The sequence below is a fragment of the Haliotis rubra genome, unplaced genomic scaffold (genome assembly GCF_003918875.1).
Source record: "Haliotis rubra isolate DU_JTF1 unplaced genomic scaffold, ASM391887v1 Scf108, whole genome shotgun sequence".
Taxonomy (NCBI): Eukaryota; Metazoa; Mollusca; class Gastropoda; order Lepetellida; family Haliotidae; genus Haliotis; species Haliotis rubra.
Window position 1 is genome coordinate 1,637,612 of NW_025764981.1, and position 23,914 is coordinate 1,661,525.

Consider the following 23,914-nt stretch of genomic DNA (forward strand, 5'->3'; position numbering starts at 1 on the left):
CGTCTTGTACTGTCCGCTTATCTAGACTTGCATCTTGAAAGGATAGCATCACGTTTCATCCATGGGCTTAGCATTCAGTATAGGTTAGAGCACAGCTATTTGGTGGCTGAGGGGGTTAGATCGCTGACTTTGTGTGCTTGAGATTAGGTGCTTCACTCTGAGAATGTGGATCGGAACACTGGATGTGACCCAGCCAAAAAAAGTACTCAGATTTGCTCGTAAATGTGAAGTTCTAATAATAACATGACACTTCTAGCCCATTAGAAAGGGTTAAAGACATTCTGTACCAGGGCCTCTTTAGATGGCCAACCTGACAAAATAGATGGATCATCCTCGGTATTCCAGGCTATTTTGTCAGTGGCGTTTTGACTGTATGTTGCTTTCCAGCACATTAGCAAGGCAACTCTTTGCTAAGTGAGGTCTCAAGGAGTGAGTGAGTTTAGTTTTACACCGCACTCAGCAATATTCCAGGTATACATTATCGAGTTTGGACCAGACAACCTAGTGATCGACATCATGAGCATCGATCTACGTAAATGGGATACGATGACATGTGTCAACAGCCTGACCACCCAATCCCATTAGTCGCCTCTTATGACAAGCATAGGTTACTGCAGATCAATTCTAACCCAGATTTTCATGGGTCCATTGATAAGGAATGGAGACAGTGACATCATGTCTGAAATGAAGGTGTGGAAGTAAATAGGTCCCGCATTTATGTAATTTTTTTGTTTAGTTTAATGCTGTACTCAGCAACATTCTACCTACAGAAGCCTGTTAATTACTAAAACTGGCCCAGACAATCCAGTGACTCACATCATAAGCATCATCAACGCAATTGGAATACAATGATATGCATTGACCAAGTCAGTGAGCCTGATTACTCGATCTGTTTGTCGCCTCTTATTGCTGGACCTAGTCTACACTGGAATCTCCACAGCTGATAGCCTAACAGACTGGACTGACTGAGTTTGGTTTTACCCTGCTTTTAGCAATATTCCAGCTACATCACGGTGGGGGACACCAGAAATGGGCTTCACACATTGTGCCCATGTGGGGATTCGAACCCGGGTCTTCGGCATGACAAGCCAACGCTTTAACCATTAGGCTACCCCACCGCCCCCCTAACAGACTGGAGGAGTTGAGGATGAAAGAACATTAGACAGATTCAGTTGTTATATGATATATTGTATTGAAAGATCACACATCAAAACATACAAAATCTTAGAAAATCTTAGAGCAACAATAACTGGTACTATAAGAAGAAGTCATCATAAATGGCGAATACTTGATACCCATATATACATGTACATATATATTGCCCTAAGAATGCCCAACAATCTTTCACTTCACTGTAACAAAAATAATTCAGGAATGTAACGTTTCAATACTATCATAAAATCCAAAATATATTTCAATATCAAGGCAGATAAGGTATATTAGGTAGTTCAAATTATCAGTATCTGACAAGCATGGGTTACTGAAGATCAGTTCTAACCCGGATCTTTCAACATTAAAGAAAACGGCTTATAGTGAATGAGCTTAATTACAAGGCATGAAACAGGTCCCTAAAACCTCTTGTACTAATTTTAAAATATTATCAAAAAAAGATGCTTCTTTAATACATATGTTCACTCAAAACACAGCATGTTGGCAAATGTGGAAAAATAAAATAAGTGGTCGAAACAAGATGTTTCTAATTCTCAGTCTCGGCAGCAGGAGGTAACAACTGTACATCATGGTCTAAAGATGAGGTGTTCTCCTTCCAGAATATTAAAGAATGATAGCATAGAAGAAGTGTGTTCATCCCTGAGTTAAAAACGATAAAATTGAACTTCAAATGTTTACCACAAGGCATGTTTATGTTTTTCCATATGACATAGATAACAGAGCACTTTGGCGATGAAGTCAGCTATAATAATCTATGTCCTATCTTTCTGGAAGTCTTTTATAGCAGCAGTGATAGCTTTGAACAGCGGCCACGTTGTCTTCCCGTCACAGGTTCCTTTGTAATCATCACAGTTGAGTGAGTAGACCATGGCCCCTCCGAACCCCTGCTGAAGAAGATACTGAGTCTGGAACACAGAAATGGAGGATCTTAATCCCTGCAAATAATACAATGCCCAGCAAAAACAACTTAGAACTTAAAAGGTAAATAATCTTGTCTAGTGATGTTTAATTGCAAATTTGACGTCTCTACTGACAAAGTTGTCTTCTGTTGTTTGTTCACGCGAAGTGATACGATGTTGTTTTCTTACCCCTGGAAGCGTAACCCATGGATAAGACGACCCCCTTCTACAGACTGCTTTTTTTGGTCCTCAAAATTCGGCTTATAGACGGTAATATATGGTACACCATTCCATATATAGAACATTGCATGAGAGTCGGTATATCATATATTATAACCCATATGGTGGTTATACATGCACCAACAAAAGCTTCCTGATAATCACTATAAGTTATGCTATGTTTATTGTACACACCAACAAATATATCCTGAGGGTATTTATAACCCACATGGTGAATATACACATGTCTATCTTAATAGTCATTATATAACCTTTATACAACATATACACATTATATCCCAATAGTAATTATACCCCATACAAGGGGTTGTGAATATAGACACATATAATTCCTGAAAGTATAAACAATAATTGTGAGTACGGCCGCAATAAACCCTCAATAAGGTGAATATGACACATATCACCACTGCTGGGTAACGTATATTAAGTAAGGCCGCAGTTGATGTATTGTTTATTAAATTCAGTGAAACAGTAACAGAATAATTTCTAAAACTGTTTTGACCATGTTGATTTATCTTGACAATCACCAGTTACCACATCACTGTCAAAATGAATATACAAGTGTTGACCATTATCCTACCTGGCTTTTATATATTTCATTCAGCATATGATGCTTTGATGAATATTACCGAAATTCAGGCAGAAATACAGTGAAACCAGTCCTTGGAGGACTCGCCTAACCATGCTCCCCTGCTTTGGTTTTAGACAAAAATAACTTTATCTAGAAGAGGTGACAGATCACCTCTTAGCATGGTACCTCATTAGGATGAGAATGCCACAATAACTCGGTGCGCCTAGTGGCTGCAAGAGTTGTATACTCCCCAGGGAGTTGAGATTGATAATGCGATGTGCCGTTGAGATTGACATCCAATGATCGAGGGAAAAAATACCAGCGCCTTGAGCATGCACTAGTGCGTGGATATGTGCGCTATATAAATATCCTATAATAATAATGGTTATCGGGGCACGGTGGTCGAGCTGTCTACGGTGCCGCTAGTAGGCGAAAGGTCCCTGGATCAATCCCCACTTGTGACCGGGTGTAAAAACCTTGGAGCTAACATTACTTGCAGGCTCTTTCAGTGTTGTCACAACCCCTAGTGTACAGTACACAACCCTGTGCACTTAAAAGAAGCCCCTTATCCTGACCAGATGGTGGACACACAAACACGTGCAGACACCTAGTTGCAGGTATAGTAACATGCAGTATCATTGGACAAAATACTGTGACTATGTGTCCCAGTTCACCCAGCTGCAAATGGGTACCTTGTGAGGATGAGGCTGTGTGATAACTCGCTACGCCTAACAAACTGCATGAGTTGAATACTCCCCAGGGAGTTGAGATGGTTAAAAGAATGCCAGAAAAAAAGACATCCGCTGATCAAGGGAACACTCAAGTGCCTTGAGCATGTACTAGTTGCGTGGATATGTTCACTATATAAATATCATCATCATCATCATCATCATCATCATCATCATCAGATCACATGGCCTACCTTAAGTGTCACGCTACGAACGTTGTCGTAAGACACCCACAGCGTCCCCTGGTACAGGTAGGGGACCTTACTCTTGTCATCCCAGACTACAGTTGTACTGTTATTCTTTATGAGTTGACAAACCTGAAGCAGCAAACATTTCAAACTCAAGAAACAGACTAAGCAATGTGATCTGCTTCGTATAAAATTTTGGTGTAAGTACTATGGGTTAACAAAGGGGAAGAGAGATGTGTAGCCATGGTTGGTCCTAAATCAGGTTGGTGAGAAAGACGATAACAGTAACAGGGGTGGAAATAACCCATTGCCCTACTTTCCAGTCCAGTGTTATTTTCTGTCGGGCAAGAAAATGTGTATATCAAGCTGTACCAGTGTCTAGTTGACTTGCCAATGTTCATCATGTTGTATATTTAAATAATCACCAAGAAAATCGGCCGGTATAGTGGAGAAATTATCATGATTGTACATGTGCCACAGAGTACGCTAGCAATTTCAAAGTTATTTCCACCCCTGAGTAAAAAAGACCACAATATGCCAAAACATGAGACGATTCAAACCACAGACGATCTGACTGAAGTCAGGCACCTTGTCCACATGACCAATGAGTTTAGCTTCATCATCAAGCTGACATGGTAGGGAGGATTCCACACTCTGCTAAACTTAGAACAAGAGTGAGTGAGTGAGTTTGGTTTTATGCTGCTTTTAGCAATATTCCAGCAGAACAGAGGTATTTTGGGTTAAAACTTGTCTTCAACTCAATATGAGGTTTCAAATGGGACAATTAATGTACCTGGTTGATGGGTTGAGTGACTTCCAATGGCATCGTAAAATAAAGGCATTGATTAAAGTCATGGACACATGGACAGATACAGAGACACATACATGCAGAGAAAGGGCATGGTACAGGTCAAGGTAGTTTAAATTCCAATCCGGTCATAAAGACTTACATTATCATAATTCAGGAAATCACCAATCTTCCCGACTCCTGTGGCAAGGGCATAAACATCGTGCCATTCTTCAAACAACAGGTTAAAGGTATGAGCATATGTAGGGATGCCGGTCATCACCTGGTCCTTCCTCATGCCCCCTCGCACCCAGGCCGTCGCCGCCCACGACTGAAACATACACAACACACCTGACTGTGGTGTGACAGCAACAGAAAGACATGTGTTTTAGGTAACAATGATTAGGTTGATAGGTGGGATTGTTCTGTTTCACATTTTTGGTTTGTTAAATTCAGATTACTTGTTTGGAGCTGATGCATGCTGTGATTTTTCTTGAATTTGTTGGTCAAAATAGGCGCAGCAAAGATAATAAATAAAAAGCTGATTTCCTTCAATGTTAAATATATATTCTTAATGGCAGTTACAGCTCTGATCAAAAGATTCAGGTTGCACATCACAGCTTGATACAATAGTGTTCCACTAATTATCAGGTTATTTATCAAAGTATTTATCAATGCTCATGGAATACATATGATAACCAAATATGTGCAGATCACTACAGAAGTTCATTATAGATATAATTTTTATTACATATATGTTATTTTAACAATGACTTACATTCTGTTTTTCAACAATATGTTTTGTTTCCTCTTTAATGCCACATTCAGCACCACTGCAGCTATTTGACAATAGACCCGTGAAGATCCGTTAGAATTGGTCTTCAGTAACCCATGTTACTAATGGGATCGAGTGGTCAGGCACACTGACTTGGTTGACACATGTCATCGTATCCCACTCGCTTAGATCGATGCTCATGATGCTGATCACTGGATTGTCTGGTCCAGACTGGATTATTTACAAACTGCCGCCATATAGCTGGAATATTGTTGAGTGTGGCGTAAAACTAAACTCACTCACTCACTGTTTGACAACAAATAAATAATGAAATTTGGACAAGATAACTGATTGACAAAGTGACCACTGATCCAAGCAATTTTGTTTTGTTTGTTTGTAATTAACGATGCACTCAACAATATTCCAGCTACATGTTGTAGATAATCGACTATAGACCAGACAATCCAGCAATTGACAATATGAGGATTTAAGTGACTGGAATACGATGACAGGCGCATAGCAAGCCAGTTTTTACGTATAAGCCCATAGGTTGCAACGCTATATATTTAGATAGTATTGAGGGCTTGTCCATCCTTTCTAGCAGAAATCATGTGTAAGCCCGGGCTATTTCTTATAATGGTAGCTACGCCCCTGGATGATGATGTGTGTCAACCAAATGAGTGAGTCTGACCGCCACAGTCACCGGTTACAACAAGCATTGGTTCCTGAAGATGAATTCTAACTAGGATCTGCACAGGTTCCATGCATTTAGTGAGTTTAGTTTTACGCCGCTTTTAGCAATATTCCAGCAATATCACGGCGAGCGACACCAGAAATGGGCTTCACACATTGTAACCATGTGGTGATGAGCGAATGCTTTAACCACGAGGGTACCCCACCGCCCCTCCATGCTTTAGGATACGACATGCATCCACAAAAGTCAGCGACCCTGACCACCTGATCTCATAAGTCCAATATATGACAAGACTGGTTGCAGAGCATCAGTTCCAACCCACAGGGTTTCAACACTGACTGGCTTGAAACTTACAAACGTCTTATTTTTGAAAACTGTTTCATCCAAGACTTCATCCCCGTGGAACAGTGGGCTGTTGTGGCCTGTTAGAGGGATGAGTTTGTTGTAGAAGTGGAGGTCATAGGTCATCACGTTAACGAAGTCCACACATCTGCAGGAAGATATATGTTAAGTGTTGGCCAACAGGTATCACCATATTCACCAAATGAATGATTTCTTTTTTAATCCAATCTTAAAATTTCCCAGATAATTCTGAAATGGACAGTTTCTCGTAAACAGAAGCATTATGATGTTTGATCTAACACTTTTCACATGCGTTTATTTATGTCAGCATCTCATTAAATTTATAATCAATCTCATTGAAATGAGATCTTTTACTTTGATAAAAAATCTGTCTGTTACCTGTGGTTGCAGTATGTTTGCTGTTCATTTATACATCTCATGTATATGGTTTGTCAGGCTACTCCATCAATAGAAAGTTGCAGTATCGCTGTTCTTTATACATATGTATATGGTTTGTCAGGCTACTCCATCAATAGAGAAGTGAGTGAAGGAGTGAGTGAGTGAGTGATCAAGTGAGTGAGTGAGTGAGTGATCGAGTGAGTGAGTGATCAGTGAGTGATCAGGAGTGAGTGAGTGATCAAGTGAGTTAGTGAGTGATCGAGTGAGTGAGTGAGAGTGATCAAGTGAGTGAGTGAGTGAGTGAGTGAGCGAGTGAGTGAATATTACTTCTTGTTCGAACTTTCATTAGGCTCCCTCAAACAATTTTCTAACCAACTGAGGTGCTTGTAACTGCCAGTACAGTGGGAACCAGTGTTAACACAGGTACAATGCTAACAAACCAAAAAAATCAGAGGGTGAACCCAAGATCTAGCACACCTTACTGATATAACCCATACCAGCCAATTGTGCCACCTCAGATATCTTGGCTACCTGTATATAAGGCCAAGTAATTGTTGTAATGCACACATATTGCCACCTACTTGGCCAACTCTGCTATCTCATAGATTGGAGCCAGCATGTCATCGACTGCACTGACCGCCATTGTGAGAAGAAGGCGGTCGACGCCATGTTGTCGAGTTCAGCTTCAAAAGTCGCTCTGATAGTCTGTAAGCAGATTAGACAATGGTTTGACATTTGATGACCATAGTGTTACTGGGTAATTAATACACAGCTTCTATTGCATTTGTAAAAGACTTGGGAAATCTGGAAGAACTAGTATAGTGCGTTTGCAGTGAAAACGTACTGATGAATTTCACTTTAAACAAAAAGTAAAAAACAAAAGAGTGAAATTAAGATTGCGAATCCTCTTAATCTTACCTTGTCAATTGAACATTTAAATCTCAGAATTCAACTTAGGATAAAAGTTGTTTAACAATGATCATAGATTCAATCACTATTATTGGTTTGTATTACAAGGGGGTAGTGAAAGAGCAGTAGTTGGAACAGTGAAACACATGCACTTGCGGCATGTGACCAGCGTTAACTTAGACCCTACCTGTTCTCTGTGTTTCATTAAATGTGCATACCCCCTTGTAATACAAACCAATTCGCAATCTTAATTTCACTTTATATGAAGAATAATGACAATTAATATGTATATACAACTTCTTTTAGGTTCTAATGTCGCTGTCAAGCATTAGAACCTATGTCTAAACGTCAGCTTCCACAGAATAAAAGAAGTTGTATATCCATAATAATTGTCATTATTCTTCATCAACTCAACTTTTAAAATGCCCATCAAAGAAGTCACTTTATATGATTTATTTTTTTTTGTTTAAAGTGAAATTCATCAGTATGCGTATAACAGTTTTCAAACTGGGGCTAATGCTACAACTATAAACACAGCGATAACAGTAACGGTCATAGACACAGCTACAACTATAACAGTATAACAGTCGTCGGTCATAACGAACTCTGGGGGACCACTAATCTTAGTATGCTACAACTATAATTTATTCTATGCATTTCAACAAAAATATAGAGCAAATGGCTGGGACCAAAAAAATATTGTTATATCAGTACATTATAAATATAGTTTATTGTACTTGTTTTCTAGCAGATGGAACAGATTACACTAAAATGAGCCGTGTTGACTATAGCTGGATGAATATACATGATCATACGTATCACTTATAGCTTACAACCTGAACTATCTAACATAAAAATCTTACAGCTAATGATTTATTTGATTGATTTGGGGCTTTAAAGGAGCCAAGAGAACTAATCAGAGACTTACATGGGTGCACTGTAGTGGTGGTCCGAGACTTACATGGGTGCACTGTAGTGGTGGTCCGAGACTTACATGTAGGGTGCACTGTAGTGGTGGTCCGAGACTTACATGGGTGCACTGTAGTGGTGGTCCGAGACTTACATGGGTGCACTGTAGTGGTGGTCCGAGACTTACATGGGTGCACTGTAGTGGTGGTCCGAGACTTACATGGGTGCACTGTAGTGGTGGTCCGAGACTTACATGGGTGCACTGTAGTGGTGGTCCGAGACTTACATGGGTGCACTGTAGTGGTGGTCCGAGACTTACATGGGTGCACTGTAGTGGTGGTCCGAGACTTACATGGGTGCACTGTAGTGGTGGTCCGAGACTTACATGGGTGCACTGTAGTGGTGGTCCGAGACTTACATGGGGTGCACTGTAGTGGTGGTCCGAGACTTACATGGGTGCACTGTAGTGGTGGTCCGAGACTTACATGGGTGCACTGTAGTGGTGGTCCGAGACTTACATGGGTGCACTGTAGTGGTGGTCCGAGACTTACATAGGGTGCACTGTAGTGGTGGTCCGAGACTTACATGGGTGCACTGTAGTGGTGGTCCGAGACTTACATGGGTGCACTGTAGTGGTGGTCCGAGACTTACATGGGTGCACTGTAGTGGTGGTCCGAGACTTACATGGGTGCACTGTAGTGGTGGTCCGAGACTTACATGGGTGCACTGTAGTGGTGGTCCGAGACTTACATGGGTGCACTGTAGTGGTGGTCCGAGACTTACATGGGTGCACTGTAGTGGTGGTCCGAGACTTACATGGGTGCACTGTAGTGGTGGTCCGAGACTTACATGGGTGCACTGTAGTGGTGGTCCGAGACTTACATGGGTGCACTGTAGTGGTGGTCCGAGACTTACATGGGTGCACTGTAGTGGTGGTCCGAGACTTACATGGGTGCACTGTAGTGGTGGTCCGAGACTTACATGGGTGCACTGTAGTGGTGGTCCGAGACTTACATGGGTGCACTGTAGTGGTGGTCCGAGACTTACATGGGTGCACTGTAGTGGTGGTCCGAGACTTACATGGGTGCACTGTAGTGGTGGTCCGAGACTTACATGGGTGCACTGTAGTGGTGGTCCGAGACTTACATGGGTGCACTGTAGTGGTGGTCCGAGACTTACATGGGTGCACTGTAGTGGTGGTCCGAGACTTACATGGGTGCACTGTAGTGGTGGTCCGAGACTTACATGGGTGCACTGTAGTGGTGGTCCGAGACTTACATGGGTGCACTGTAGTGGTGGTCCGAGACTTACATGGGTGCACTGTAGTGGTGGTCCGAGACTTACATGGGTGCACTGTAGTGGTGGTCCGAGACTTACATGGGTGCACTGTAGTGGTGGTCCGAGACTTACATGGGTGCACTGTAGTGGTGGTCCGAGACTTACATGGGTGCACTGTAGTGGTGGTCCGAGACTTACATGGGTGCACTGTAGTGGTGGTCCGAGACTTACATGGGTGCACTGTAGTGGTGGTCCGAGACTTACATGGGTGCACTGTAGTGGTGGTCCGAGACTTACATAGGGTGCACTGTAGTGGTGGTCCGAGACTTACATAGGGTGCACTGTAGTGGTGGTCCGAGACTTACATGGGTGCACTGTAGTGGTGGTCCGAGACTTACATGGGTGCACTGTAGTGGTGGTCCGAGACTTACATGGGTGCACTGTAGTGGTGGTCCGAGACTTACATGGGTGCACTGTAGTGGTGGTCCGAGACTTACATGGGGTGCACTGTAGTGGTGGTCCGAGACTTACATGGGTGCACTGTAGTGGTGGTCCGAGACTTACATGGGTGCACTGTAGTGGTGGTCCGAGACTTACATGGGTGCACTGTAGTGGTGGTCCGAGACTTACATGGGTGCACTGTAATGGTGGTCCGAGACTTACATGGGTGCACTGTAGTGGTGGTCCGAGACTTACATGGGTGCACTGTAGTGGTGGTCCGAGACTTACATGGGTGCACTGTAGTGGTGGTCCGAGACTTACATGGGTGCACTGTAGTGGTGGTCCGAGACTTACATGGGTGCACTGTAGTGGTGGTCCGAGACTTACATGGGTGCACTGTAGTGGTGGTCCCGAGACTTACATGGGTGCACTGTAGTGGTGGTCCGAGACTTACATGGGTGCACTGTAGTGGTGGTCCGAGACTTACATGGGTGCACTGTAGTGGTGGTCCGAGACTTACATGGGTGCACTGTAGTGGTGGTCCGAGACTTACATGGGTGCACTGTAGTGGTGGTCCGAGACTTACATGGGTGCACTGTAGTGGTGGTCCGAGACTTACATGGGTGCACTGTAGTGGTGGTCCGAGACTTGTAGTGTAGGTCCGAGACTTACATGGGTGCACTGTAGTGGTGGTCCGAGACTTACATGGGTGCACTGTAGTGGTGGTCCGAGACTTACATGGGTGCACTGTAGTGGTGGTCCGAGACTTACATGGGTGCACTGTAGTGGTGGTCCGAGACTTACATGGGTGCACTGTAGTGGTGGTCCGAGACTTACATGGGTGCACTGTAGTGGTGGCGAGACTTACATGGGTGCACTGTAGTGGTGGTCCGAGACTTACATGGGTGCACTGTAGTGGTGGTCCGAGACTTACATGGGTGCACTGTAGTGGTGGTCCGAGACTTACAAGGGTGCACTGTAGTGGTGGTCCGAGACTTACATGGGGTGCACTGTAGTGGTGGTCCCTAGACTTACAAGGGTGCACTGTAGTGGTGGTCCTAGACTTACAAGGGTGCACTGTAGTGGTGGTCCGAGACTTACATGGGTGCACTGTAGTGGTGGTCCGAGACTTCACAAGGGTGCACTGTAGTGGTGGTCCGAGACTTACAAAGGGTGCACTGTAGTGGTGGTCCGGAGACTTACATGGGGTGCACTGTAGTGGTGGTCCGAGACTTACATGGGTGCACTGTAGTGGTGGTCCGAGACTTACATGGGTGCACTGTAGTGGTGGTCCGAGACTTACATAGGGTGCACTGTAGTGGTGGTCCGAGACTTACATGGGTGCACTGTAGTGGTGGCACTGCACTGTAGTGGTGGTCCGAGACTTACATGGGTGCACTGTAGTGGTGGTCCGAGACTTACTGGGTGCACTGTAGTGGTGGTCCGAGACTTACAAGGGTGCACTGTAGTGGTGGTCCGAGACTTACATGGGTGCACTGTAGTGGTGGTCCGAGACTTACAAGGGTGCACTGTAGTGGTGGTCCGAGACTTACAAGGGTGCACTGTAGTGGTGGTCCGAGACTTACAATGGGTGCACTGTAGTGGTGGTCCGAGACTTACATGGGGTGCACTGTAGTGGTGGTCCGAGACTTACATGGGGTGCACTGTAGTGGTGGTCCGAGACTTACAAGGGTGCACTGTAGTGGTGGTCCGAGACTTACATGGGGTGCACTGTAGTGGTGGTCCGGAGACTTACAAGGGTGCACTGTAGTGGTGGTCCGAGACTTACATAGGGTGCACTGTAGTGGTGGTCCGAGACTTACATGGGGTGCACTGTGCACTGTAGTGGTGGTGGAGACTCCCTACAAGGAGACTTCCGAGACATGGGGTGCACTGTAGTGGTGGTCGAGACTTACGTGCACTGTACGAGACTTACATGGGTGCACTGTAGTGGTGGTCCGAGACTTACATGGGTGCACTGTAGTGGTGGTCCGAGACTTACATGGGGTGCACTGTAGTGGTGGTCCGAGACTTACATGGGTGCACTGTAGTGGTGGTCCGAGACTTACATGGGTGCACTGTAGTGGTGGTCCGAGACTTACAAGGGTGCACTGTAGTGGTGGTCCGAGACTTACATGGGTGCACTGTAGTGGTGGTCCGAGACTTACATGGGTGCACTGTAGTGGTGGTCCGAGACTTACATGGGTGCACTGTAGTGGTGGTCCGAGACTTACATGGGTGCACTGTAGTGGTGGTCCGAGACTTACATGGGTGCACTGTAGTGGTGGTCCGAGACTTACATGGGTGCACTGTAGTGGTGGTCCGAGAGATGGGTGCATGGGTGCACTCCGAGTGGTGGTGCCTGTAGTGGAGACGAGACATACATGGGTGCACTGTAGTGGTGGTCCGAGACTTACATGGGTGCACTGTAGTGGTGGTCCGAGACTTACATGGGTGCACTGTAGTGGTGGTCGAGACTTACATGGGTGCACTGTAGTGGTGGTCCGAGACTTACATGGGTGCACTGTAGTGGTGGTCCGAGACTTACATGGGTGCACTGTAGTGGTGGTCCGAGACTTACATGGGTGCACTGTAGTGGTGGTCCGAGACTTACATGGGGTGCACTGTAGTGGTGGTCCGAGACTTACATGGGTGCACTGTAGTGGTGGTCCGAGACTTACATGGGTGCACTGTAGTGGTGGTCCGAGACTTACATGGGTGCACTGTAGTGGTGGTCCGAGACTTACATGGGTGCACTGTAGTGGTGGTCCGAGACTTACATGGGTGCACTGTAGTGGTGGTCCGAGACTTACATGGGTGCACTGTAGTGGTGGTCCGAGACTTACATGGGTGCACTGTAGTGGTGGTCCGAGACTTACATGGGTGCACTGTAGTGGTGGTCCGAGACTTACATGGGTGCACTGTAGTGGTGGTCCGAGACTTACATGGGTGCACTGTAGTGGTGGTCCGAGACTTACATGGGTGCACTGTAGTGGTGGTCCGAGACTTACATGGGTGCACTGTAGTGGTGGTCCGAGACTTACATGGGTGCACTGTAGTGGTGGTCCGAGACTTACATGGGTGCACTGTAGTGGTGGTCCGAGACTTACATATGGGTGCACTGTAGTGGTGGTCCGAGACTTACATGGGTGCACTGTAGTGGTGGTCCGAGACTTACATGGGTGCACTGTAGTGGTGGTCCGAGACTTACATGGGTGCACTGTAGTGGTGGTCCGAGACTTACATGGGTGCACTGTAGTGGTGGTCCGAGACTTACATGGGTGCACTGTAGTGGTGGTCCGAGACTTACATGGGTGCACTGTAGTGGTGGTCCGAGACTTACATGGGTGCACTGTAGTGGTGGTCCGAGACTTACATGGGTGCACTGTAGTGGTGGTCCGAGAGACTGTAGTGGTGGTCGGAGATACATGGGTGCACTGTAGTGGTGGTCCGAGACTTACATGGGTGCACTGTAGTGGTGGTCCGAGACTTACATGGGTGCACTGTAGTGGTGGTCCGAGACTTACATGGGTGCACTGTAGTGGTGGTCCCGAGACTTACATGGGTGCACTGTAGTGGTGGTCCGAGACTTACATGGGTGCACTGTAGTGGTGGTCCGAGACTTACATGGGTGCACTGTAGTGGTGGTCCGAGACTTACATGGGTGCACTGTAGTGGTGGTCCGAGACTTACATGGGTGCACTGTAGTGGTGGTCCGAGACTTACATGGGGTGCACTGTAGTGGTGGTCCGAGACTTACATGGGTGCACTGTAGTGGTGGTCCGAGACTTACATGGGTGCACTGTAGTGGTGGTCCGAGACTTCCACATGGGTGCACTGTAGTGGTGGTCCGAGACTTACATGGGTGCACTGTAGTGGTGGTCCGAGACTTACATGGGGTGCACTGTAGTGGTGGTCCGAGACTTACATGGGGTGCACTGTAGTGGTGGTCCGAGACTTACATGGGTGCACTGTAGTGGTGGTCCGAGACTTACATGGGTGCACTGTAGTGGTGGTCCGAGACTTACATGGGTGCACTGTAGTGGTGGTCCGAGACTTACATGGGTGCACTGTAGTGGTGGTCCGAGACTTACATGGGTGCACTGTAGTGGTGGTCCGAGACTTACATGGGTGCACTGTAGTGGTGGTCCGAGACTTACATGGGTGCACTGTAGTGGTGGTCCGAGACTTACATGGGTGCACTGTAGTGGTGGTCCGAGACTTACATGGGTGCACTGTAGTGGTGGTCCGAGACTTACATGGGTGCACTGTAGTGGTGGTCCGAGACTTACATGGGTGCACTGTAGTGGTGGTCCGAGACTTACATGGGTGCACTGTAGTGGTGGTCCGAGACTTACATGGGTGCACTGTAGTGGTGGTCCGAGACTTACATGGGTGCACTGTAGTGGTGGTCCGAGACTTACATGGGTGCACTGTAGTGGTGGTCCGAGACTTACATGGGTGCACTGTAGTGGTGGTCCGAGACTTACATGGGTGCACTGTAGTGGTGGTCCGAGACTTACATGGGTGCACTGTAGTGGTGGTCCGAGACTTACATGGGTGCACTGTAGTGGTGGTCCGAGACTTACATGGGTGCACTGTAGTGGTGGTCCGAGACTTACATGGGTGCACTGTAGTGGTGGTCCGAGACTTACATGGGTGCACTGTAGTGGTGGTCCGAGACTTACATGGGTGCACTGTAGTGGTGGTCCGAGACTTACATGGGTGCACTGTAGTGGTGGTCCGAGACTTACATGGGTGCACTGTAGTGGTGGTCCGAGACTTACATGGGTGCACTGTAGTGGTGGTCCGAGACTTACATGGGTGCACTGTAGTGGTGGTCCGAGACTTACATGGGTGCACTGTAGTGGTGGTCCGAGACTTACATGGGTGCACTGTAGTGGTGGTCCGAGACTTACATGGGTGCACTGTAGTGGTGGTCCGAGACTTACATGGGTGCACTGTAGTGGTGGTCCGAGACTTACATGGGTGCACTGTAGTGGTGGTCCGAGACTTACATGGGTGCACTGTAGTGGTGGTCCGAGACTTACATGGGTGCACTGTAGTGGTGGTCCGAGACTTACATGGGTGCACTGTAGTGGTGGTCCGAGACTTACATGGGTGCACTGTAGTGGTGGTCCGAGACTTACATGGGTGCACTGTAGTGGTGGTCCGAGACTTACATGGGTGCACTGTAGTGGTGGTCCGAGACTTACATGGGTGCACTGTAGTGGTGGTCCGAGACTTACATGGGTGCACTGTAGTGGTGGTCCGAGACTTACATGGGTGCACTGTAGTGGTGGTCCGAGACTTACATGGGTGCACTGTAGTGGTGGTCCGAGACTTACATGGGTGCACTGTAGTGGTGGTCCGAGACTTACATGGGGTGCACTGTAGTGGTGGTCCGAGACTTACATGGGTGCACTGTAGTGGTGGTCCGAGACTTACATGGGTGCACTGTAGTGGTGGTCCGAGACTTACATGGGTGCACTGTAGTGGTGGTCCGAGACTTACATGGGTGCACTGTAGTGGTGGTCCGAGACTTACATGGGGTGCACTGTAGTGGTGGTCCGAGACTTACATGGGGTGCACTGTAGTGGTGGCACTGTAGTGGTGGTCCAGAGACTTACATGAGGGTGGTTTTACGCCTTTTAGCAATAGTGGTGGCGGGGGACACCAGAAATGGGCTTTACACATTGTACCCATGTGGGGAATCGAACCCATGTCTTCAGCGTGATGAGCGAATGTGGTCGCAGTGACTAAACGACCAAACAATCGATCATGTTTTCTCATAATCGAACACAAACAAGTCTGGAACACTTTTTGAAATAACAATATTTTTCACAAGGATGGTTTTGTCTGTTACATTTCATAAGCACTACAAGATCGTTCCAGGTCATGATTGAATTTATCTTAAAGACGCCAAGAAAGTTATGTTCCTAATATACTCGTCATCCTTTCAAGATGTGAAATTTGCCAAAATAAACCCCAAAGAACTACATGTTTTTCTTTATGTTTTTATGCATTAACAAATATAACCAGGAAAATTCATAAATGACGCTAACCAATTATTTTCGATGATTGATCGGTTGTAATGAAGCTATCATCAATTATGATATTTTAATCAATCCCCAACACTAGTGCACTGTACTACATTTCTTCAGTGACTTAACTCATCAGCTGTATTTATTTCAGCTCAAAAATATTTTTTCAGGGAGGGGAAAAAGACAAGTTCATTTGGTTGTGGTTTCTTTCTCTTGCTACATGTATGAAAGATTTAAGATTTGTGAAGGATCACAACTTTGTCTAAAGATTATTTTGTTCCTGATCAGTGTTGTGTAGTATAAAAGTACATCCGAAACACTCCAGCATATTATACCACCTTTCCTTAGTTAGTTAGTACATAAATTGTGAGTGGTAAGTACAATAAATAAAACTCCAATCACAAACCTAATAGAAATATGCCCCCCCAACCCCCAAAAAATTAAAAAATAAAAAAACGAAAAAGAAAAGAAATATGCCCCCATTTTCTGATAGGATGGATTGTTATATGTCGAAGGATATGAGTCATGATGAATAGATCCTGGATATTTATTGTAAGAGAATTTAGAAAACATACCTACAATATCAAATGCTTGGACAAAATTCTAGGTCAGTGTCTTACAGATGTAATGGCTGTTCTCAGAGACAAAATCTCTATTTCACCGATACCTGTGCGACCAAGGTCAGGTTGTGTTTCTGTTGAGCTGGAAGACCATTCCATGCAGGGAACTCCCAGTCAAGGTCAAGGCCATCAAAACCATATTTCCTCAATAATGGCACCGCAGTTTCAGCAAATCTGCATCAAATTACATGTAATACCTTGACATGAAATATCAAGAGTTTAATAAAACGGTGGAATTGTGATACAATACATATGTATAATACTCAGATTGCAATATATCTTATATATCCCAATGTTATAGGTGTAATAGGATTCAAAACCCAGTATAGTAATTTTGTTTAGTAACTTGACATTTCTTGGCTTTTGGCAGGTGAATCACTACCCTAAATCATTTGTAACATATGTTATATTTGGGATTACTGCAGTGACTTTCTCAGTAAAGTACAGATTCTAAAGTACTGTCGGAAATAGAAAAAACCCTGTTTTTTCACATTTATATCTACAAGTTAGGTAGTTAATATGTGAAAGTGTGAAATATCTCAGTGGTAGGGAGATAGGAAACGTTCAAAAAGGATTTTACTGAGGAGAGATTAGTGCAGAAATGAGCAATGCGGGTTTTTTCAAAGTCCGAAGAGACTTATTTGGAGCAGACCATGGCTTTATGCAAATTAGTGTGCGATGATATTGTATAACAAATGACACTTTTTGAATGTCCATTTTGAAATTAGACTTAGCTTCATAATAAACGATAGCAGACGTAAAAAATAACAACTTTAATACTGAAACTATTAAGGAGATAGATACCACTGAGTCTCACTATCACTATAAAAAGAAACAGGTAGGAGGGGTCGTCTCAAAAGCAAAACCAAGACGGGTGTTGCTGATGGTAGTTGGGGTCGGGCTTGGGGATAGAGATATTAGCTAAGATCAGAAAATCAGTAGAGACATATTCAATACACATGAAAAAGCATAAAAGATATTTGAGATGACCCCTTGTGTCTGTGGGCAGCACCTGCATTTCATGCCAAGTGAGTTGACGGTCCATCGTCATACCTGGCTGAGCGACCTAATTGCCATCTATAGTCTGATCTATTGTTTTCAGCAGCTGTTCGTATTTTTTCTAAGTTTTGCCCGATTTTACGAGTAAACATGCTTTTCTGGATATCCTACTACGCATCCCACTGAACGCCCAGTTAGGCCGATGTGGGTTATTTCGACATATGCTATTTGCAATTGTGTAAATTTTAAGGATACAGAGTAACAGCCTAAAACAGTTTTTTTCTATTTCCGACAGTACTTTAGTACTTTTGTTGGGTTGAGTCCCATCCAGGATTCGAACCCATGCCCTCAGACTCAGCGCCTAATCGCCAGGACACAAAGCTGTCTAACCCGCTCAGCCACCGCGAGCTTCCACAGGGTGTGGGTTTGAATAATGAATGGGACTCAACCCAACAAAAGTACTCATTTGATGGATCAAAAGTTGCATTTTCTATTATTGTATACATTTTCAGCACAGAACAAAGGGAGAAAATGAGCCATTATTTTCCAAATATTCATCAAATTTACTAAAATAAAGATATAAACGATTTTCTATTAATGTGGTTTGTTCAATTCCATGCATTATGTACACGATTGTTTATATCAATCTGAATGAAATATTAACTGTTGCAAATGGGGAATTTATCAATGTTGGGTTGTTCTACATTAAATATATGAGTGCAAATAAGAGAACCAACTGGGATTAAAAATACTAAACTTACAGTTCCATAATAAATAGAGGAAAAGCAATCTTTATTTCTGTTAATATTAATGCATGAAAAAAGAAATTACATATCTATCTTGATATTAATGTAAAAAAATAATTTTTCATCTCCACAATAATATTATAAATATTAACAGATAAAACTAATTAAGTTACTCAGAAAAAATGCGACTATTCTTTTGCACTGTTTAAACATAATGAAAGAAGGAGTAACATGTTAGAACCAAAGAAATAAAAATTATAGCTATTAACTCGCCTACCTGGTTCTGTTTTCTTGTGTATTTAAAACCTGGGAAAAGTTGCCTCCATTGGACAATAAGACCTTCAATGATGGTTTCATTTTCTTCAAAAGTACAACTTTCTTGAAGTATAGTTCAACATCTATCTCACTCGCCGCTGTCACCTGAGAGTTTTGGATAATCGTTCCAAGAAATATTACATGGGAACAGAATGAGACATTTATATTTGGAGGCAGAAGCCCTTGATATGGTTGTCCAATAGAATAATAGCAGACAAGTGAGAAAACAGAGTTATGTGCCCCGTCATGGTGATGAGAGTTATCCCCCTCTTCCTGATACCTTTCAGGTAGGTATTGTCGAGAAATGCTTGACATAGAGACAGCACCTGTAAATGAAGTAAGAATTAAATATTAAAGGGGGACTTTGCTCTATAGTTCGGAACCTACTTTGTACTTGGTGTTATCTATGGGGGTGAAATGATACAACAAGGTCACGATATGATACCTATTATGATACAGGCCCGTGAAGATCCGGGGTAGAATAGGTCTTCAGCAACCCACGCTTGCCACAAAAGGCGACTATGCTTGTCGTAAGAGGCGACTAACGGGATCAGGTGGTCAGGCTCGCTGACTCGGTTGACACATGTCATCTGTTCCTAATTGGGCAAACCGATGCTCATGCTGTTGATCACTGGATTGTCTGGTCCAGACTCGATTATTTACAGACCGCCGCCATATAGCTGGAATATTGCAGAGTGCGGCGTAAAACTAAACTCACTCACTCAGTATTTTGATACATAGGTTATGATTCATTATGTATCGTAATATGCAATTTTACACCAAATCATGTGGAAACGTTTTGGCTATAACTTTTTCAGAGCAGGTTAAAAAGGAAACGTTAATTTTAGAAACATGTTTGTGGAGGCTTTTTTCAGTAATGATCTCAAAATGCTAATTCCAAAACATTTTTCAATTTGACTTATAAAGACACTAGGAGGACATTGAAAGAATTTTAAATAATTTACGTTAACAAGTGTATTTTCTTGTATAGACAAAGAAAAATTCATGCTGTGAATTGTATCGCCACCCGATGCACCAATGTTTCGTTTCACCCCTAGTACAGAATATAGCCAATTGAGATAGCTGAGTCGTGTAGTTTCTGTACATAAACTGATATTTTCACACTATTTGAGTAAGTAAGTGAAGTTAGTTTTACACCGCTTTTAACAATGTTCCAGCAATATCATGACAGGGCACACCAGAAATGGGCTTCACATATTGTGTCAAAGTGGGGAATCAAACCCGTTGTCTTCGTTGTGATGAGTGAACACTTTAACCACTAGGCTGCCCCAACACTATTTGAGGAAGTCAATGACTGTAGCGGTGTTGATGACTACAAACTAACTAGGACATTTTCCAGAAGGTGAGTATCATTAACTGTACACAGTTTGTCAATTTTCCTTCAATATTTGGGTGTCATATTTACTTTAAAAAGACAATAAAACAGCACCAGATGTGACAAAGTTTTGAATATCTAGAATCAAATTTATGTCAGCATAAGAATCTTAATACTAGTAAGTCTACCCTAAAAAGAATGATTACCAGGGTAATATGTCCATTATGTTAGGAGAAACAAATAGGAAAGACCACATGTAGCATTGTAATGAAACTTCGTGATTACCCTTGACATATTTACTTTAAAAAGACAATAAAACAGCACCAGATGTGACAAAGTTTTGAATATCTAGAATCAAATTTATGTCAGCATAAGAATCTTAATACTAGTAAGTCTACCCTAAAAAGAATGATTACCAGGGTAATATATCCATTATGTTAGGAAAAACAAATAGGAAAGACCACATGTAGCATTGTAATGAAACTTCGTGATTACCCTTGTCAGTCTTGATTGATATACTTTACATCATTTGAGAAAGTAGATTGTTTCGTTGCTTTGTTACTTAACACCGCACATTCGTACTCAGCAATTCCAGCTATATGGCGGCTGTCTGTAAATAATCGAATCTGGACCAGACAATCCAGTGATCAACAGCATGAGCATTGATCTACGCAATTGGGATACAATGACATGTGTCAACCAAGTCAGCGAGCCTGACCACCCGATCCCATTAGTTGCCTCTTACTACAAGCATGGGTTACTGAAGACAAATTCTAAACCGGATCTTTTCGGGGTCTGAGAAAGTAGACAACATTGAAGAGATGTTAAAGAACATAGATATGCCAGTTTGACCAAGCTGTGTCCTTCACAGACACTATATTGGTATCTGCTCTTTAAAATAAATGCTGGGATTTCAATTCAGTATTTTGGGGTCATATTTAGTGCAATTTATATTTTGAAAAAGTGACATTTAGTTTTTAATGTCCACAAACAAATTTTCAAACAGCCAGCATAGGAAAGGTGAATAATAAGGTCTGACGAAATGACGAATGGCTTCATTATGGGTTGGCTTAATACACTGAAATAAATTTTCATTGGAAATCGACATATCTATATAGAGGAAAAAAGGAAATTTATAAGGACTTGTGTAGAAATATAAGTGAACAGGACATGATGAGTCATAGCCATCATGACTGACATGTCAGAAGGTCACATGTCCCACAAGCTCCATCAGATTCAACACTGATGACTCAACAAACACTTGTCAAACTACAAACCAATGTCACCCGTCTTCAACTGCATAAATTTGTTGCTTGCTGCATAGGGGCGCAGAGATCAAGTTACCTGCCACAAGACTCTGCAGAATCATCAAAACAGTCCAGGTGTACAGTCCGCTGGTCTTCATCTTGCAGATGCTCAATGAATTCACTGTACAATCTGCAAACAAAGGAAACTGACTTAAAATCCCTTAGATTTCTGACACACCAAAAATGTCGCTCTTCACAAAATCCGAGAACAAGTATGCATTTTACTCTCACGTTCAATAATATTTTAACTGATATGATAACTGCCTTTTGTAACTATAGTGACCTACACTTTCACAGAAGTATACACAAATATAGTTTGTGCAACTTTTGACCTGGTTGGAGAGGTCAGCTGTGAGGTCAGGCGAATATCCCATCCTAATGTAGCAGGGCATGTAGTCATCCCACAGATGACCTTCAAGATTACCCTGTCAACTTGCCCAAAGGGTGGTCATGTGGACAAGGCGTCTGACTTTGAATTAGGTTTCTGGATCAAATCCCAGGACAAGACTCGGAAATTTTACGGCTACTACAATGATGATTTCATTAGTAGAGGCCCTACGTTCAAACTCAGCCAATCAAAAGGCAGAATAAAGACTTAAAATTATATGAATTTACTGTGATTTTGAAAAGTCTCCCATGCACAGTACACATACTGATAGAGAATGTTAGGTGTGTTTCCAATATACATGCACATCCTTAATTGCATGTGGAATGGGGTTTCAGACACTTAAGAATACCTATGTCTAGATTATTGCATGAACCAAACAAAGTAAGTTCCCCCCCCCCCGCAATTTATAAGCACACTTTTTTATAATGTTATATCTCTCTCTCACACTCACACACACACACACACACACACAAAGGGTGGGACGCCCCTAAAATTTTAAAAAATCAACATCACCCCCAAGTCATAAATTATTAACGGTCCCTTATAATAAAGCTACAAGCTCTTTCCTGCGCGTGACAGTCGCTGTGAGGAGCTTGTTTGTGTTTGTCACTGGTCAATATCGTGTCCGCAAGGCTTTCCTTGGCCCAGCGCCATTAGACTCGTCACAAATCTAATCGCAAACAAATCACGAATATATAGGTTCGTGGAGAGCCATGCTGATCGTAAGGACAGAGTTATGAGCAGGTGTGGACGGATCTGAGGCGTGTATTTTTTTTAAAGTAACTGGATTTTTCGTCAAATCGTACAATTTGATCTACATGGAACTTCGAACGCTTAGTTTGTCTGATAATAAATCATAGAACGGGAAATGACAGTACCTGTAGTTTTGGTCTTCTACCGACACGGCTTTAGTTTACGGAACTAAAAACGCTTCGTGTCAAGCTACCAAACGTAAGTTACAACAAACAACAATCAACTCGGCTAACCCTAGATAGCCGCCATGGGGTCCAACATGAGTCTAGCCGAGAGCCGCGATGCGGTCCTATACAGTCATGACATGACCCCTGCACGCGATGCAGGGTCATGTCTTGACTGTATAGGACCGCATCGCGGCTCTCGGCTAACATGAGTCATGACCATGCATCGCGATGTAGGGTCATGTCTTGACAGAAGGACGCCATTGCTGCTCTCGGCTACTTTAACCCTAGATCAAAATGCAATAAAGTCATACGTTGAAACTTGGAAGTCGATGGGACACCTGTCGTCTGCTTGTATACATTTTCAGAGCGAAGTCATCACGTGACCTGAGTCATCCGCGATGTTCTAACTATGGAAAGCAAAAGGGCCAAAAAAGACGACACGTTTTACGAAGTTTGTGTCTGTAGAATTTAAGGAAGTCGAATCTTTGTCTTTTATGGTTTTGACAAACTGTTAGCCGACTTGAACATGTTGATGTGAATATAGGCGTTATTTATCAGGGGCGTAGCTACAGAGCCACAGATAACTTTTTGGGTCATTGAGTTATGTACTCCATGCAAGTTGTCTTCATCTCAATTGGGTATCCTAATTTTCCTTTGAGTAACGAAATATATTGTACTCACCTCACTCAAACTCAACTGAGTATTTTGCCATTTTCATTAATTTTAAAATATAATAAAGTTTAAATGTTAGTGTTTGTGATTTACATTTGATCTGTAATAAGAGAAAGGATAAGAAATACTAGTACTGCAAGTTGTCAAGTTCACGTCCTGAAATAGAACCTCTCAATATACTTCAGTTATGTTATCTATCCACCGGTACGCAAGCAACGATTTGACATTTTTGTGTGT

At 43.4% G+C, this 23,914-nt stretch overlaps 1 protein-coding gene across 1 annotated transcript; it reads right to left on the reverse strand.

Moving 5' to 3' along the window:
* Window positions 1–1,167: 1,167 nt before the first annotated feature.
* LOC124281742 (acidic mammalian chitinase-like) lies at window positions 1,168–23,404 on the reverse strand. The gene is made up of 10 exons (XM_046717721.1): window positions 23,317–23,404; window positions 21,735–21,827; window positions 19,017–19,380; window positions 17,042–17,168; window positions 7,389–7,498; window positions 7,121–7,183; window positions 6,407–6,542; window positions 4,747–4,914; window positions 3,803–3,925; window positions 1,168–2,075 (listed from the first exon to the last, which is right to left on the reverse strand). Exons 2-10 carry the CDS (start codon window positions 21,793–21,795, stop codon window positions 1,923–1,925), a joined length of 1,305 nt encoding a protein of 434 aa, XP_046573677.1. The 5' UTR covers window positions 21,796–21,827; window positions 23,317–23,404; the 3' UTR covers window positions 1,168–1,922.
* Window positions 23,405–23,914: the final 510 nt, after the last annotated feature.

Bases quoted from the DNA above. Each gene is read 5' to 3' on its own strand.
- LOC124281742 (XM_046717721.1), bottom strand. From the start codon at position 21,795: ATGAAGACCAGCGGACTGTACACCTGGACTGTTTTGATGATTCTGCAG. The intron at 7,499-17,041 runs GTATCGGTGAAA...ATCTGCTTACAG, and splicing joins ACCTGACCTTGGTCGCACAG to ACTATCAGAGCGACTTTTGA. The intron at 7,184-7,388 runs GCAGAGTTGGCC...CTGTACTGGCAG, and splicing joins TGGCTCCAATCTATGAGATA to TTACAAGCACCTCAGTTGGT.